We start from the raw sequence: 18,770 nt of genomic DNA, 5'->3' as shown, positions 1-18,770 counted from the left end.
AAGCCGTGTTCACAGGACACAACAGACAGCCCTTCAGAAAGGAGGAAAAAACAAACAAACAAAAAAAAACACATCTATTTGCTCCGCAATTAAAGAATTTTAACAAGTTTGTTTTATTCAGAAGCTTCTCAAACCCTTTTAATTTTCACTCAAGTAACCTAATACTGTTGGTTGCCTGCAAGTAGGCTTATTAATAAAAAGGAAAATGAAATTGCAAAAGTGGATTCTGTTATTTTTCCTAGATACAGCAGATCTATTTACAACACTGTCCCCAAAATACTTCAGTATGCCAAAGGTGTACAAAATTCAATAAATAGTTCAGCAACAGCAATCCTGCTCCATCTCAAACACAGGTCTGGAAGAGAAACAGCACAGAGAAGAGGATATCAAAAGCTACCTTTCAGGAGTCTCTGGAGGGCACTTCAACTGACCGAAGTATTCAAAGGGTAAAAAAAAGAAATGCTGCTCTTCCAACAGCCACATAAGGCTGAGGGGAGTTGAACAGTATTCCTTTTCCAGACATACTGCTCCAAATTACAAAGCACGCTCCTGCCCCACCAGGCTGCCAGTCCTGCTCTCCCCAGCCCGCCTGCTCCCTCCCTTCCCACCAGGACAAGTGTGTCCATAACTATGCAGAGCTGATCAGATTTGTTAGCTATTTACATGTATTTACTGAAAAAAAAAAAAAAAAAAAAAAAAAAAAGCTAGGTTCACTTAAACAAACAAGCCAACCTACTTCAACCTAGCAACTACGAGCTTAATAAGACCTATGTACCAAGGTGTTAGATATGGCTGAAACAAATCTGGGCTTCAGGGTGACTAGAACTTTTAGCATGCTTATTTTCCCCCCTTTCTGCTCACTTAACTTCTGCTTAATAAAAATATTTTTCCTAACATTTCTAAAGTTCCTCGCCATGTGAAACCGCTTACCCAACTCAGATGCAACTTACTGAGTATTTTCATCCAGTACACAAATCAGTACAAAATTCTTATTCCAAAAGTTAAAAAGACTTGTTTTACTCAGGTTTTTTTTTTTTTTTTTTTTTTTTTTAATTCAGCCATGAAGTACATCACAGAATGGTTTGGGTTGGAAGGGACCTTAAAGCCCACACAGCTCCAACCCCCTGCCATAGGCAGGGACACCTCCCACCAGACCAGGTTGCCCAAAGCCCCATCCAGCCTGGCCTTGAGCACCTCCAGGGATGGGGCATCCACAGCTGCTCTGGGCAGCCTGTGCCAGGGCCTCACCACCCTTACAGTAAAGAATTTATTTCTTAAATCACAAAGGATGACAGCACAAACTCTGATAAAGCCAGCTTACCGCATGCCCAGCGCAGGACACCGAAAGTTCAGTCACTAACAGGTTGAAACAGCCTGTCGAGCTCTGCAGGGGTACCACACACTTCAGTCCAGAGTCAAAAGCTAAGCACTGCAATGCTCTAACACGGAGCAAAGTTTAGAGCCCAGAGTATTAAAAACAAGAGAATTAACGGCTACACAATTCTGTTCTCTAGGAGAAATGTCAGATTACTTAAGATAACAGGAGCGTGACTGATGCTGGTACTAAAGACTGCTTCAGCCTCTGTAATTTCAAACTCCAAAGATACTGCTTAATTCACACTCGCCCTGACAGCTTCTCTCCCATCCCAGGCTGGCGTCCACTTTTACAACTGGGAAATGGAAACAAATTGTGAAAATAAGAATACGTTTTTTTTTCCAGCAGCGTCATTCCTTGTACGTCAGCCAATATAAGCAGATTTGGCACACAACAGATGTAACCAGCAAATCACTCTTCGGTCACCGTGTATAACTTTCATGCTTACTGCACTTCTGTAGTCAGCGCTGATCTGAGGAAGTATCATGCAGGACTTCATGCACCTATCCAACAGAAGCAGGTGAGAACACCCAGCAACGAACAGATGAGGGTCTGGAATCAAGTAGTAATCACTATTTGCTGCACTCCCAAGAAACAGTAAGACTACGACATTAATTAGTCCCCAAATATTGCCAGCAACAAAATTTCAAACCCAGGGATTCTTGGTGGAGCTCACATTTTACATCCCAAGTGACATCGTCTGGGAAAACCAACTGTTGTGCTCACAGGCATGATTTGTCACACGGAGCAAAGATGAGGTGTGGACTCCATTTGCATGGAATAATAATGGACGTACACTCCATTATTTCTTAATTAAAAACAATATGCTAACTAGAGGGAAAGAAGTTTTCCTCATAATTGTGTCATGAGTTTAACACTGAGAGGGAGAAAATATATATATAAATTCAAGGTTTCTTGACAGATTATCAAACTGTCATCATCAACCTTAGAAGCTACTGTTAGGTGATCAGACTTACAACTACATGATTTCCACATAAATACGATTTACAAAAAAAAAAAAAAAAAAAAAAACACAACTTTACAGACTCAGAAGTAATTGAAAACTAGGAGATGAAAGAGCTGAAAACAGTGAAGAGCTCAAGTTCCATTTCCGACGGGGTTTGAGACCTTACTTCAGTTTTCTAACAGAGGATAAGATCTCAATGCTACAGACTTCAATAGCCGTCCCCTTCTGCTGGCACGCCCCAAAATCCCATAAAGCTCCTCAGCTGTGTCATCTGCCTGCCTGTTCAAAGAAACACTTCATGGTGTTTTGGTCTCTTTGTACCTAATAAATACAGCATTAGTTCTTAATAACATATGCATTAGAAGCACCATGAAAAACTGAAACCTAAAGCCCTACTGAATTAAACAGACGCTAAATCATTTGAGCAACAAGTAGGCTTGAGAACTACACCACTACTTTTATCAGCAGCAAAACTGTCAGCTACATTCACTTTGCAGAATTTTAATAATATTAATAAAATAAATGAAGCAGACATCTGTGATTTCAGAAATGGGTGACAGTATCAAATAGCTGTGAGCAAAGCTTTAGATTCCCTCAGAGACTGAAAGGACCATCAGAAGCAGATTACCTGCATGAAGTAGCTATCAAATGTAACCAGCAACTACAGCAGAGCTCAAACCTATAGAAACACTCCTAGCCCAAAATTAAGCTATGACAGTAGGACAACTTTACAGTGTTACATGGAAGCACACATATTAGCTGCAAGGTAAGCTCATAAACTACACTGAAGGCGGTGGTTGTAAGAACAGTCTAATTACAATGAAAGTATAAGCTGAGATTATAAGTAGTAGAAATTTACTTTAAAAAGCCTATGTTTAAATGCAGTTCAAAAAGCTGGTACTGTTCCAAATCAGTTGGAAGAGCATGCCATTCCTCTGATGGCTCTAGCCAAATCTAATCATGAGCAGAACAAGTGCATGTAATTAAAATACCTGTCCAGCAGTTGCTGTTTGAGAGGAAAGAAGGATATTTGTTCCCTGAGAGGCGGGGGGAGGCTTCCAGACGCAAGGAAGTCGGAGCATTTCCTGCAACCGCTGTGCTGTCCTCCTGCAGGAACTGCTGCTCAACCAGACCTCCACAGGAGGCCACGACTCAGAGCGGCACAAACTCCCCCTCTCTGCAAACACCCTTCTGCACTGTTCTGTAAAGGAAGCCTACCTGAACTCCAGGCAATGCAACAACTTCATTCAAAACACTTCATTAACAAAGTAAGCAACACAACTTTCCGCCGAGGTGTAAACAAGAACACTAAAGTCATACTTGCATGTGAACTGTAAGTGTGCTAAACACAAACCAGGAACTGCACGTGCAGTGGCTATCCTTACCCACAGCACAGCAAATATCACAAAGCAATGTTAAAAACACTAAAGGATTATCTTGCCCATCCCCTTCATAGATCTTGAAGACAGTAAACGTCATCACAGGGGGTAAATTTGTTCAGAGACTGAACAACTTCTTTGGAGTCCCACAGTAGCACGCAGGAGACTGTGGATGAGGCACCCCAACCTGCCCCCAAAACACACACAGATTTCTGTCCAACTGACTGCCACGTTTCTTGCCTTCGTATGACAACACACTATTCCTCAAATCACACGGGCAGTCCCCTGTGACTTATAACCACAGGTATCATGCTCTGCTACGGTGCGTGTGCCTCTGAGCCTTTCCCAGCGAGCACAGTCCCTTCGTTTCAATTCATCTGCTGAAGCACGTAATGCTTTACGGGACATTAAATACGCTATCACTTAATTGGAGCGACCGTCAGATTACAGACATAATTACTTTCTTCCAAACTGGCAGAGGCTTTTTAATATTTTCCCAGTTCCCTTGTGGTTTCAGGGTATAACCCCAGTCAATATATCAGCGTTTTTCCTTCAAAGATATTTTCCAAACCGACCAGTGACCGACTGGGAAGGAGCTGCGCTGCCTGCGTGCGGAGAGAGCCACGCAGTTAGGATGTATGCATCAAACGAGGGGAAACTGGACTTCTTCCCTCTGCTTCCACGCACCCCTCCTCCTTCAGACCCCTGACCTCAGGATGCGAGCCGGCAGCGAGCCGGCACGGGCAGCAACTCTGACAGCTGAGCCCGGGCTCCGTGGGCTGCGGGCGGCTGCAGGGGGCAGTCCCAGACCCCTGCCCGCCACCCCCGGCGACAACACCTTCCCCGGGGCCCCCTCCGGGCGTTTGGGGCCGGAGGATGCGAGGCCGCCAGCCCCAAGCTTTATCCCCGGGGCTCCGCCGCGATCGCTTCCCCCCGCCCGGCGCCGCCTTCCCCCCCCCCCCGCCCCCTGCCCCCGGCCCGCGGGCGGCAGGGCGGGCCCGGCCGCTCCTCACCTCCTTGACGGGGGGGAATTTCTTGCGGCACTCGAGGCTCAGGCCCCGCAGGTCGCCCTGCATGTTCTCCAGCAGCTTCTTCACGGCTTCGGGGCTGCTGGTCCCCGACATGGCGGCGCCAGGGCCGGGCGCTGCTGCTGCTGCTGACGGGGACGGGGCAGCGCCTGCGGCTCCGCGGCCCCGGCCGACACGTCCGCGCCCCACACCGGAACCCGCAGCCGCGGCCCCTTCCCTCCCTCCTCCCTCTTTCCTTCCTCCTCCTCCTCCTCCTCCTCCTCCTCCTCTTTCTCCTCCTCCTCCTCCGAGCCACCGCCTCCCCGCTCCCACAATGCCGGGCGCCGGCAGCGCGGCGCGTCAGCCCGGGGGCGGGCAGAGCAGCGGGCCGCGGCCTCCTCCCGGCCGGGAATTTGAGGGAGTTTTGAGGTGTTTTGGTTCAAACGCTGTCCCCCGAAAACACACGCAGCAAGGTGTCCGGCCGCCAGCCGTTGGTTTTCGTAATGCTCCCCGCGAAACCTCAGCCGCCGCAGCCGCTCGGCTGCCGCGCAGGACGGGGCTGGCTTGGGGCTGCTCTCGGAGGGAGCGGTTAAATTTCACAAAATGTCCCTCTTGCAAGAGCGATTTCTCCATATTCTGCTTGCTGTGCGTCCCCAGCCTCAAAGGCTGTCTGCCTGCAATGCAGGGCGATCCTGTCCTAATTCCCTACCTCCACGGAACTGAGAACTTCTTCATCTATAGTCCATACTTCATACCATAAGAGTCCTGGAAAATTGTCAAGCAAAATGGGGGATAACATTTTACTTGAAATAATTCTATTTTAAATAATGGATTGTCTTCAAACTGTCCTGAAGCTTCCAGTTTTATCCAAACAGTGTTCTAAGATGGTGTTTTGTCTTCTGTGCCTGCACCTTTCAATGAAAAAAGGAAAATAAATTGTCAAATTTGAGCAGTTTGTTGGTGTTCATTTACTATGATACACATTGCAAACCATACCGTAAGCAGGCTGCCAGTGTTACTATTCTTAGTAAGCACATCTATCTGTAGACACAAGTCTTCAGGTACACAAAAAGTGCAGGATTGCTTGATAAATAACTTGTTTTAAGATCAGTTCCTACGGGTAAACAGTTCAGGATTTCACCAATACGTTCAGTCAAATAAAAACAAGAAGTCTACAGCATTTTAAGGTTTCAAAATGCATCTATTTATGTATTCTCAAATACTTCGATTTTTATGTTTAATTTTAAAACAAACAAAAAAGTCTTTTCAGTAGAACTATTTATGTGCTTAATGAGTAGGGATTTTCCTAAGGATTTTCCTAAGCACTTACAGTCGGGGCTTCAGTCTCAGAGGCAGTTCACAGCCCAATCCAAATACCTCGATAAGAAGCCTGGATGGTTTGCTTGGAGAATGAGGAAATTAATTAAGTCAATTTATGACTATGCATAGGTATTTCTTAAGTAAGCTTTAATTGTTTACTTCCTTTTTGTTGTTTGGACATTTCCACCTGTGTGTTTTGGACAATTGACTGGACACGGTTAGCTGTGGGTCTGTCAGTACTCACCAAGTCTGCCTGTCTGCCCAAGTAAAAATAACTAATTTGTTGTGGAATGAGGGTCAGTAAATTGTTTTATAACACTGCCTTACTTATGAAGAAGGACCAGGTATTTTGGGTGGAATTTGAATGTGACATCTTGAGCTAGGGTTTCACGCTCTTATTATTATCCCAATAATCAAAATGAGGGAGATGAGCAAGAATGTCATGTAGCCATAGGACTCTATTAACAATTGTGAGACAAGTAAGAAGAATTGAGATTAATCACATTTAAAGGAAGCAAATTAGTATGTATTAGATCATATGTATGTACTTCCTGCAGACCTTGTTGTTAGCTTAATGAAACAAGAATACTGTAAACAGCCAGTTTAGGTGGGGGACTACTTTTACATTGTGAATGCCTGTTCAACTAACGTATATGGAAGATAGATGACTTTTACTTTAATCAAAGCCATAGCAGTTGATTTTCCACCCTTCTTCACAGAATAATGTCTTAATTCTGAAGTAAAAGTGCCGAAATAATGGACTATTACTCCATTGGAGTAAAATTGACAAGACGATGTTACACGTCTCTAAGGAGTAAAAGTTTTATGCATTGTTTGTGTTGTAATTAATACTGTTTGTGTGAAATGATGGTTTCTTGAATAAAAGAAAAAAGCAGACTATTTAACAATGTTAATTATTTTTATAATGTCAGCTCATATCTGCTGATTATCTGTCTTTTCATATTGCAGATGTGTATTGCCATAGAACTGGAAGCATGCCACAGGCCTATCGTATTTGCAACACCTTCATGGCAACCCTTTCACCTCTATTAAATGTACCATCTAAAAACAATTTTAAGCTTTTTTTCTTTTTTCTTCTGGCTGGTATTCCATCCTTTTTGCTAGTCTTAATTTGTTCGATGCTCAGTGTTGCAGATCAGGAAAAAGAGGACCATATGCTACTCTTTTCACACACAGAAAATATGAATGCATTTGAGTCTTAAAATAATTTTCTCATTACATTACATTAGGTTTATTGGTCTGTTGAGATCAATGAAAAAAGTCTTTTCTGTAGCTCTCCAGTTGTCTATTACAATGCATGGTATTTAGCTTTTAGTTGTCCCCTGTCCTCTCTGCAAATTAACAGCACCTTTCTTTATCTATGTCAAATGAAAACTGGACATAAAATTGTAATAGTACCCAACACACAGAACAAGAATTCAGAATTATTCTTAAAAAATCCTGTGACAGTGTAATCTGGGGAAATTTTTCTGCTACTTAAATTAAGATTATTATTTTTTAATATCACATTTTCTGCTTGTACATGGTGACACAGTATAAGCAGAAAAGTGATTCAAATCACAAGTGGAGCACTTCTGAATTTGCTGTGACCTGTTGTAATTCCAAACTTCAGGTAATTGGGCATAAAATAATTTTAATAAACAACATGTCTATTAATTAAAGTTTGTTTTTTTTTCAGGTTAAGTACAGTCTTCTGTGTATGTTCTCTGAAGGCTGTTGTGTATTTGACATTTATGTCTCAGTAATTTAGTTTAAAATTTGTTCTATTTTCACTCTTTCACTTCTTGTCATTTACGTTTCTCATGCATTATCATTTCACCTGCTGGCCTTGACACTTGATCGGTCTGATCAGTGTAGGCAGCCAAATACAATAGGATTGCTCACAGGTTTGGAGGTGAATCGTGTAAGTGTGTGCAGCATTGTAACCTCTTTCAGACCCGCTGAATACCAGAATTGGGAGCTGCACAGTTCCTGAATCTCAGGCATGTCTCTTAAACATAAGATGATCTTTCTCACCACTTTGATGTACGCCTTTTGTAAATGCAGATTAATTAGTTAAGCTAAAGCAGAGTGGTTAAACTAAACAAGTCATGATCTTTGATCTCACCTAATCAGGTGTGAATGCTGCTTACTGTAGTAGCATGTCATTGCAATCAATATTATTGCACATACTCCTAACCCTAAGTAAAAATACTAGCCTGTCTTGATATGTTTTAAATAAGTCAATTTCTTTTCAACTACCTTTCGAATCAGAAAGTAGAGCAGGAGAATTGGGACTTTTCCAAGGGCATGTTTCGACTAGCAAGTTAAAAATGCTAGTTAACTAGTTAAGCTAACTTTGTGTTGTGCTGTAATTATCATATTGTTGTTTGCTTTGGTACTAAATTATATTATTTTGTGATGGGCAGTGGGTGATTGAAATCATTCCCTGTAGCTTTATTGCCCTAATTACCAACAAAAACGCTCATGAGACCTATTGTGATTCATTCAATTACCTCTCAGCACCACTGCTCGTGTTCATTCCAAGTGATGTGCATGCATCCTTCTGATTCAATTAAAGATGGGATGGCACTCAGCTGTATTAATTTCAGGTGTCTACTCCTAGTTCTAATCTGTCCTGATAGGCATTTACAGATTCAGACCTTGAATACAGGAACAGGGTTCTGTTGCCACAGTGTACAGAAGGAAAACTGACAGATTTCAACATGTTAATAGAAGTGGCTTCATGTTGATAGGAAGAATTGTAGTCTTTCCTCTGACTCTGTTTTACCCATCCACCTGTGTGCTTTTGTAACTGCTGTGAATCTATATGTAGTCACAGTACTAAACCATCTTCAGGATATGAGATACCATAAACTTATACGCCATAAAGTAAAGGTGTCTGTACTCATTTCCCATGCTTTTGCCACTGCAGAATTGAGTTATGATGAAGAAAAGTTTGCCTCATAGTAGGTTGAACATAGATACTGATATCAAAAGGCAAACTTAAATTTTAAATTCAAAGAGTGAGGGATGGGTTAATACAAAATACTTCTTGTTGGCCTTTCTAAAAAAAAAAAAAAGAAAAAAAAAAGTGCATTTTATTGGTCTGTGTAAGCAGAAACAAGCCCTGAAGATGTGCAATACGAGGGGAACACTGTATAATCTCATTAAATTAGGAACACTAGAAGCTGGGCAAAAGACTATCTCTGTTGTGGCCACAAATGGGTTAAAAGCTGATGAAATATCCTGCCCTTTGGTACCTGTGGTTGGTTGGTTTGTTGTTTTTTTTTAATGGAGTAACAGACTTGTTCCTTTAGGATATGGCTGTATTGGGAAGATAGATCTTCCAGTACACTGAAAAATATTTTCCAGCATGAGCTCCCCTTCCTGTGAGTTCAGGCTGTTGCTTTTTTTACAAATATGAGCGTGTGTTTACAGACTATTACAAACTTTGTTTATATATTTGCCTGTTAACATACATTTTATTTTCTTTAGTCAACTGAAAGAGCAATCCCAGTTGTCTGCCGGTGACTCATCCTCTTCGTAATTTGAAAGCTCTCAGTAATTATCTTATATTATCTTTATGGACACTAACAAAAATGTGAAGTGGGAATGCCCAGAATATTACACCTATGACATGCATTAGTGATTCCCTACCAAGTTACAGCGCAGTTGCTTCAGTCACTACATACAAATTTTAACCAGAGGCGTAGATGCTTTCCTGACTCCTGTGTAACCAGACAGCAAAGCTCTTATTCCACTTTTTTTTTGCTTGAATCTTGTCCAAACTGATTTTCAGATCAATGTGGTTTTGTTTGCTTGTTTGTTTGTTTGCATTGCCCTTTTGAGGACTGGTAATTGAATCAGGTGAACCTGTTAACATCTTTTCCGAGAAAGAACTGCTGTCCACTGCTGGAATTAATTTATTTCTGTCTTAGAGCTAGCAGTGTAACAGCAGACAAACAGATGCACAATATTCACCAGATCTTTGCAGCAGTTCCCATCACCTTGGTATTTACAAATGAGGATAAGTCAGAATAGATTAAATAACTTTTCCTGCTCACAGGTATGTGGCTGGTCTGGGAAAAACAAACAAACAAACAAACAAACAAACAAAAACTGCACATTAAACTGAATCTGTATATTCCAAAATAATATTATTAATTAGATAACTGATTTATCTGTTCAGGTAGCACCTGTGAGTTTTCCCTGGAAGACAAGAAGCAAGAGTCAGTATGGTATGTGACATGGTGTATTCATGTGTTTTCTTCCTGCCAAATGTGGAATGCAGAAATACAGAAACTGCGATGGAGACTTTACTTGACAGTTCATTACACTGAAAACTCTCATGCTGAACATCACTGCTACCAGGTGAGCAATTAGCACAGCATGAGGTGAGGAGTAGAGGATGAAGAAACTTCAGCAATGTTGCACTTCTGATGAGAATTTACTGCAACCTCATGTCTGTTGTCAGGAATTTCACTTTAGAAACAAAGACGTAGATCTGTTGAAGCAAAAATAATCCTGATTCTTGCTGTGTGACTTGATCCAGCCTCTTCTTTACTGGACAGTGGGTTCAGCTGCACTCTCTGGAGAAGTCTTTTCCTGAGCATCTCATTCTGACTGCAGAGTGTGTAACATGAAATTGCCTGTCAGCAATGTCAGAAATACACATTGTGCTGCAGTCTGTTTGTTTTGCTGCTCTCGCATCTATTTGCCAAGAGTCTCCCTGCATCTTTTTAATCATTTCCTTTTTATTTCTGTTTCAGTATGTATGAGAAATACAGAAACATTTCCAGACGCCTTGTAGCCTACAGGCAATCTACTAATCACAAAGCAGCACCAGAGAGTAGAAGGGTGTTCCCCTGTGTAAAAATAATTCTTTTTGGCTGCTGCAGCAGAGAGAAAAAGCCACTGTGTGCCTTCCCCAGGCTTTCATGAATCCTTAAAGAAAATTGTTCCATATTGCAGCCCCGGGGCTTTGGAGTGATACTGTTACTGCAGGAGGGTTTCCATCTACTGAATGGAATATTAGGTCCTTTGCATTGGGGGTGGCCTCCATCTGTGTCGCCAATGTTGCAGCAATGTCTACAAATACAGAAATTATCTATAAAAATAGACAAACTCACCTAAGTAGGATAGAAGCCAGCACACTATGTAGATATTTTTTTCTTCTGACACTGCCACAGCTGTGCTGTGGGCATGACCAGCAGGACTCAGCATGGTCATGTACTTCTGAGCACCTCCAGTACAGTTCATCCCAAATACAGTGTGAGCACTCAGTTATTTTACAGGTGGCTCTTTCTATACAGCAGGGTTAGAGATTTCTCATGGAAGAGATCTTGAAGCAGAGCTGTTCAGTACAGAGGCATTGTTTGGTACAGAATGTAGACCTCTTCTTAAAACAGCCCTTTCTACATGTTTCATTCAAAGGACTTTGCCCTTTATACAAATATTTGCATAGCTGCCTGTGTGGTTGTGTTTATAAGCAAGCATCTGAAAGAAATTTTGTTACTCAGGTTGAGCCAAAAGAGATAAACAGAATGAACACACTTCTCAGGGAGTTTGGAAGACATCCAAAGAAATCCAATCTTGAAGAGCTGAAAGCTTTCCTTTGTAGTACACCGACTACACCGATCACTTTCACACGTATTTGGGATATGCATAGCAGATGAAGCAGGGCTGTACCATAGCAGGTGTCTGTATCCTGGGCTGGGTGCAAGCAGGTGTGTCGGTAGCCAAGTATGCCTACATGCAGTAAGTTCATAACAATTACTGGCATTTTGAGAGCATTTCCAGAAGTTGCATGGGGTATTTCCCAAACGGGAGGTTATTTTTGGTATTAGTTCACAGGGCACTGTGGATGACCTTGTTTGCCTCCTCCTGCTGATGTGTGGATGGGTTTTGGCTGGCCACTAGCTTGAGCATAGGGAATACCTGGTCTGAACACTCCCTGCTCCAAGCAGAACCACGTCCCGGAGCTACTGAAGGGATCACTTAGTGGGTTGTGTGGGGAGCTCATCTGAAACTTGTGCAGCCAGTCTGAGACCTTATTTCCCCTTTGGCAGCATGGTCATCGGTAGATTCCTATGGCCATCTATTTTTAGGGGTCTTACACCTCTGCTCTTGTCTTACCTAACAAAATCTCACCATGATCTAAGATCTGATAAACTTATCAGTTTATATGATAGTTATAGATATATCAGTTTATATTATAGTTATAGAATAACAGCATGAACCCAAACTAGACAAATTCTTCATGAAATGGCTGTGCTCCTGATCAGCCCAGTCATGCTTGGCATGCAGGATACACAGGTGGGCTTGAATGTCTTACCTTGCTGGAGGCAAGATCATAGAAAGCCAGGACCAGCCTTACTGACAGAGTTACAGCAGTGTTTCAGAGCACTTGACACTTCTTTATTTTTTTCCTTGAAGACATTTGGAGCCTTCCTTTGTAAACCTGTTTTTCAAAATTATCCAATACTTGGACACACAAACTGCAGTTTTCTAGGTTAAGATTAAGTGAGGACTCGTCACATAGTATGGTTCTTCTGTTACTGTCTTATTTAAAAAATAATCTCATAATGTACAAGAATCACTTGTATGTCAATCATTTTTTCCTTTCAAGTAGTTTTCTGTATCTTTCACTAAGTTAAATCCATTGCTAGAAACCAAGTTACTTTTGTTTTCTTTCTCTACAAGGCAACTCATAGCTATCAAAGATTTTGGTATTTGCCTGTTAGTGACTTAGTTTTTTTATTCACAGGATGCTGGTTTTTTTTTTGTTTGTTTTGTTTTTAGAATGTATTTGAAACCCCAGGCCCATCCCTATAAATATTCTACAGCTACTTTCTCATTACATTATTTTTTTCAGTTCATGTGTGTTTTTTGCTTAATCCTGCCCATGTCTCATCTGTGATTCATTGCCTTTATATACATTCGCAGTTTTGCACCATTTCTTCCTCTTTGCCACGCACTTTTTTTTTTTTTTTTTCTCTTTCTACTAATGTACAATCTCATTGGATTACTTAATATGTTTGTTCAGGAATGGAGTAATGGAGTATGTAAATTTAAATTTTTAGGTCTCATTTGTTTACTTTTTAACAGCACATTTGTTCATTTTTTTGGAAGATTTTATGGGTTAAATAAATTAAGTTGGTGTGTCTATACAGGCTTTTTATTTCAAGGGAAGAATTACATGTCAGTCAAATTCTAATAATATTGTCAAATGCTACAGGGAAAACTGAGATATTATAATCCATCACACTTAATATTAAGGGAGTAATTTGCATCATAAAAATGAGGTCTCTAAATGACAATCTCAGCCTTGAGATTGAGCCTGATGTTAACCAAACAGAAATCCAAAGGCTGTAGAGAGAAGATGCTTCCCACAGTGTGTAATTCTACAAACTTTGATTTATCTCTTAATCTTCACCATCTTATTTAAAATTATTACTGAAATGTGTAAGGTTACATTTCCTGAAGACAACTTCTAAGTCATCATCTCCTATACCAAAAATCAACATGTATGTCTAATTTCCTCAAATTCTATAAAAACAAATTAATTGAACAATTCAGAATAAATGTTTTATGAAGAAACTTCTATTGCCTCCATCCCATCAGTTGATCTTGGTTATTGTTTATTGTGAGCATCAGAAATCCAGATATTTTATTACATTTCATCAAAACATTTCCATTGATTGCCCAGAAGTGTACTGAACTGGTCTTAAAAAAAAAAAAAAAAAAAAAAAAAAAGTCCTGAAAAATGTCAGAATCTGTGTTTCTGTTCTACAAACTCTTGTGCATAAGATTATTTGTGTTTGAGCTGCTGCTTTGTGAGTGTCTGAGGGTGAAAAACTTGCATGTGCTAATAGGCTTAACAAAGTTGCACAGAAGTCTAACAAGAACTGCAAATAAAATTATTTTTGCCCGCACTCCAAGTTTCTCCTGTTTCCAAATCCTTTCAGCATTTATAAATACACCACAGCTGCTTAAACTCCTATAAACTCCCTGCTATAGTCAGGGGTGTATTGGAAAACCTTGCTGTCAATAGTTCTTTGATTCCAGGGGGCAGGGTGGTGGCACCTGGCGCAGGAACATCTGGAGCAAACCCTGGGGTGCTGCAGCATGGGGACACCCCAGGGAAGTGCTTGTGGAGGCAGCAGAACAGGGTGCCTGCTATGAGATGCATGTCACAGCCCGTCCTAAGGGGATTTCAACACTTACCAGCAGATAAACACACAGAGACATGTTCATCCTTATTCATGTTTAAGAACTGGACATCTGAAGACTGAACGAGGCGCCGTCTCAGCTTACTGCTTATGATCCTTGTCACTCAGGGCCAAATTACCCAGGCCACCAGCCTCACCAAATAAATAGGTCATTCAGACACTGCATTTAATTCACCGAGCAGCTATTAGGTCATGCAGAATCAGTCAACAAGAGACATGATGTGCTTTATTTGGTTTTGCAATGCAACCGCAGTGCAGCAGTGCTGGATAGCTTTTATTGACCTGCTTGCTTGTGGCTGAGGACACCAAGCTTGTGGAAGCTGCTGCTTCACCCTGGATGGGGGAGCAGAACTACAATGGGATCCAAGTGCCCATTCCTCTCTTCAGCAAGTTGCAGAGGGAAACAGGCACTATGTGAGCACTCATAAACCACGTCTTCCTTCAATACCACTGAGGAACATCTGTCTGAGTCGGCAGAAGACATGTTGTTTGCAGTAGCTCTTAATAAGAATAGATGGTGCAGAGTTACTAATTGCTGTCCCTTCTGTCTGAGCATTTTCTCCTCAGTCGAGACACTCACATTTACACAACACCCCCAGAGCAGTTTGTGTTTTGTAGCTTCAACAGATGTTAAAAACAAGCAAAACTCATTTGAAGTCTATCCCCATGCTTTTCATTGTGTTTTAGAGAATGGTTTCCTGCCCTCAGACCCAGCAGCAGACTTTGTTTTGATAGCATGATTTGTAGTTTTTAATTTTTATTTCTGAGGACCCATGTATTTTTCACCATGGGCATGTCTGCATCTGTCATTGTTCATTAACAGAAATTTAACAAAAATAGCTGCAATGCTCATCCAGCATTACAATGAAAGAACAAAAAGGAAGGTACATCTGCTAGTTTGGGAAGTAACCTGGCCAAGTATTATCTTTGGAAAACAACAAAAAGACAAAGCTGTCATTGGTCATGCAGACAGGATTTGGTGGAGCTTGATGAGTATGATTTATATTAATAGCAATAGTGCAGGGAAAAAAAAAATCTTTTTGTATCCTGAAGTAAGAGTATGGGTTTTATTCCCCAAGAAACAAATACCTACAATGCCAGCGAGTGAAGGCCTTGACTAAAACTGCATTGAGCTTGGAGGAAATAAATGCCTGCAGGTTCGGGCCTCCATTCAGAGCACCTCATAGATCTTGTAAGAGGTGTCACTTGGTGTGAACAGGCAAGACCATTCCTCTGACAAGAATGTGCTGTTTGCAGGTGCAGGGATTTTAAAACTAGGGTAGATGAGGCAGATGGAGGTCTCCATTCTGGCACAGGTAGGGCTGGTGCCATCCCAACTGCCTCTCTACTTGGTCTAGAAGAGGTGTCCAGCCCAGATTTAACACACACACCTATATTTACTCTGGAGTTGTATCTTTTTTTTTTTTTTTTTTTTTTTTTTCGGTATAATGTCTCCCAGGTTACATCTTACCATTTAAAAGGTCAAAACTCACATGGTGTATTTTCCTAGGATCCTTACCACAGACTTAGGAAGACTGAACCACCCTCTTATACCTGCTTATGCAGAAGTTCTTATGCTAGTCTTTCACCACACTGGAGCTCACATGGAATTACTTGTCCCCTAGGGCTGCACGAGATTTCAGGTATTTGCTACTTTCTGGGGTAGTAGCAAATACAGGTTATCACCCACTTTCTATAGCCATGATCTGAGTATTTCATACACTGAATAAGAACATTAATTTTAGATGAAGTGCCACCAATGTCTCCAGTAATGCCCCTATTCCACAATGATTTCCTAAGGAAAACTGTTTGGAGACTGCTGCTTGGTTCCTACTGTTTGGAAATGTATTGGGTGATACCACACGATAAGCAATGTGAAATTTGGTATGATAATTAAGTGCCAAGCACTTATTTCAGGTGCACCTGGATTATAATATTCATCAATGCTAATTTGCACTTAAGAACACCATAATATCTAAATGAAAAAATAAAAATAAGAAATAATGAAAAGTTTTCCATTAAGTTACATTGACTGACGTGAATTCTTTATTATTTGAGCCTTGCATCAGCTTTTCAATGATGTGGCCCAGGAGGACTGTTAATGCTGCCTGGCATACAGTAACCCCAGTTCATTCCCTACCTAATGGGATACTTGGCTACAGATTTGTAACATTTGGTTTCTTCCAGTGTTTCCATGCTATTCCAATATTTCATTTTTTTCCTGTGAGATTGCTCCCTCTGGCTGTGTTAGGAGCATGCAGTGCCCCTTCACCACTGGAAATAAGAAAATGGAGCTGTTTTCACAGTTTGTTTACCCAATCAAGGAAAAGAACGAAAAATCTGAAGGAAAAGAGCAGTTTGCCTGCACATTAAGAATATACTTATTCTGTCAAATATAGCTTTTGTATTAATTGTGTCTTACTACATTTGTAGTGATTTTCTTCGTCAAAGTAACTAGTACTTAAAAAAAAAACAACGTGAAAACATACTCTGAAATTAGAGTCTGGTATCACAGATTAAGGCATAATTTTTGAGGAAAGTTGGTAAATCTGCCAATTAATTTCTTTGCCTGTCATACTGACTTTCCCCTGACAATTTCACTTTAAAAAATACATTGCACTTCACAGCAGAGGGTGAATTTGGTGGGAAGGCTATAAGGGGCTGAGCCTTCCCATTAGCAACTAGCTGTAGATGCAGAAGATGTTCGTGCATCATCTGTCACGGTAATATCTGACAAGTTTTCCTGTCTGTCATCTCAACTGTAAGTCACAAACATTACTTCAGTGTGCCAGGAAGACAGGCAGGGCTTCAATTTTAATGGATGACAAAAAAGATCAAGGGACTGGTTGGCACTGAAGCACCCAGAATGCTGGCTGAAGCCAACTAAAACAAGAGGTCACGGGCAATGGCTCCTCACCTCTCCTTGCCCCTAGCCAGGCTTTAAATAATAAGTCACTGTCGAAAGACCCATGGAGCAACTGGGAATTGCAAGCTGTCTCCTGCCTCCTACTCTATTTTGTTTCTGTGACTCTCACATTAACAAGGTTTACTGTATGTTGCTTTTTTTTTTTTTTTTTTTTTTTTGGTATCATGCTGATTCTTACAGCCATCAAAAGGTTGCTGTCACTGTAACTGAAATAAAAGAAAGCACGCTGGAGGTTTTTTGTCAGAAATAATTTGTAAAAAGAAATGGCAGGAACCACTTTCTTGTCCATTTATAAGACTAGATGAGTGCCAATAGCTTTTGATAGACATTGTAAAGAATAATGATCTTTCTGTAGTTATAATTTTAAGCATGTCCACACCAAATGAATTATGTGTGAATACATAATAATTTTACCAAACTAACAATTTGGCTAAATTCCCGGAAACCTTTGAGACATTCACATAGAAAAGTCATTGATTTTTATGTCTGGTTAGGAAGCTTACAAATTCAGTGTGTTAGAAGTCAAGTTAAAAATAACAGAATATATCTTAGAAACTAAAACTATCTAAGTATTTTTTTTTTTTTTAATTGACATTTTCCAAGAACTTCCAAAAGTTAGCCTGGGCATCTTATAAAATGTCCTAAAATACAGAATCCTGCCTCCTCTCCCAGATTATGAAAGTGGCATTCTGAGAAGGTCTGCTGGGAACAGGCTCTAAAAGAAAAAAGTGAGCCTGTCTTTAACTTCCAAAGAAGACCCTCAAGTACCTGAACAAAGAACAAGATTCACAATAATGAACCCTAGCCTCACAGTTGCCATTGCTATAGGAAAATTGCATTAACTGAAGAAAGCTTCCTGGAAACTTTTCACCCAACATGTTGAACATGTAGGTACACGTGTCTCTGTGCATCCTATTCTCTTTCCCAGACAATACAAATCATTTAGGGAGCATCAAGAATTAAAAAGAGCAGGAGAAAAACAAGTTTCTTTATCCCAGGTCACGCAAACTTATAGCAACTATGATCTGGAAAGAACAGCTGGGTTAGAGTGGTAGTGTGCTTGGGCTGCTGTAATGACTTCTCACTTCTTGCCTCAGGTGGAAGGCAGTATGAAAAAATCAGTTTCCCAACCAGATGTCTAACAGCTCACTAGATAGGTAGAGAAATAAATATGCAGCCGCATGCAAACTGCAGCAACATGCTCCAGATCTCTTCAATGACAACCACTCAAACCTAGGACTTAAGAAAATCTTAAACTGCGCAATAACCACCAAGAGTAGGCACCTATTTTAAGGGACCAAGGCTCTTTATTGTAGTTGTTGATGTCAGGTTGGGATCTTAAAAAAAAGGAAGAGCCTCACAGAAAATACAAATATTGTCATGGATATTTTTGTTTGCAAGACTGAGGAAAAATGGGGTATGAGCTACCTACACAGGCTATTCTTAACCTTTTTATTGAGGACTAAGAAGTACACATAGATACTGTTCACATGGATTATTTCAGTCACAGTCCTCTCCTCTCAGGTGAACTAACTAACTAGGTTTGAATCAAGATTCTAATT

General features: G+C 40.8%; 1 protein-coding gene across 4 annotated transcripts in view; it reads right to left on the bottom strand.

Annotated features, from left to right (window-relative positions):
* Positions 1–4,960, bottom strand: part of MON2 (MON2 homolog, regulator of endosome-to-Golgi trafficking) — a 68,144-nt gene extending 63,184 nt beyond the window's left edge. For all 4 annotated transcript variants that reach the window (XM_032193788.1, XM_032193790.1, XM_032193789.1 and 1 more), the window contains exon 1: positions 4,735–4,960. In XM_032193788.1, coding sequence (XP_032049679.1) covers positions 4,735–4,845 — 111 coding nt within the window. In that variant the 5' untranslated portion in view covers positions 4,846–4,960. The remainder of the gene's footprint in view (positions 1–4,734) is intronic.
* Between the last annotated feature and the right edge of the window lie 13,810 nt (positions 4,961–18,770).

This window comes from Aythya fuligula, chromosome 1 (genome assembly GCF_009819795.1).
Source record: "Aythya fuligula isolate bAytFul2 chromosome 1, bAytFul2.pri, whole genome shotgun sequence".
In the NCBI taxonomy this organism is placed as follows: Eukaryota; Metazoa; Chordata; class Aves; order Anseriformes; family Anatidae; genus Aythya; species Aythya fuligula.
Note: the sequence above shows the minus strand (reverse complement) of the source record. Positions and strands in the feature narration are given on the sequence as shown.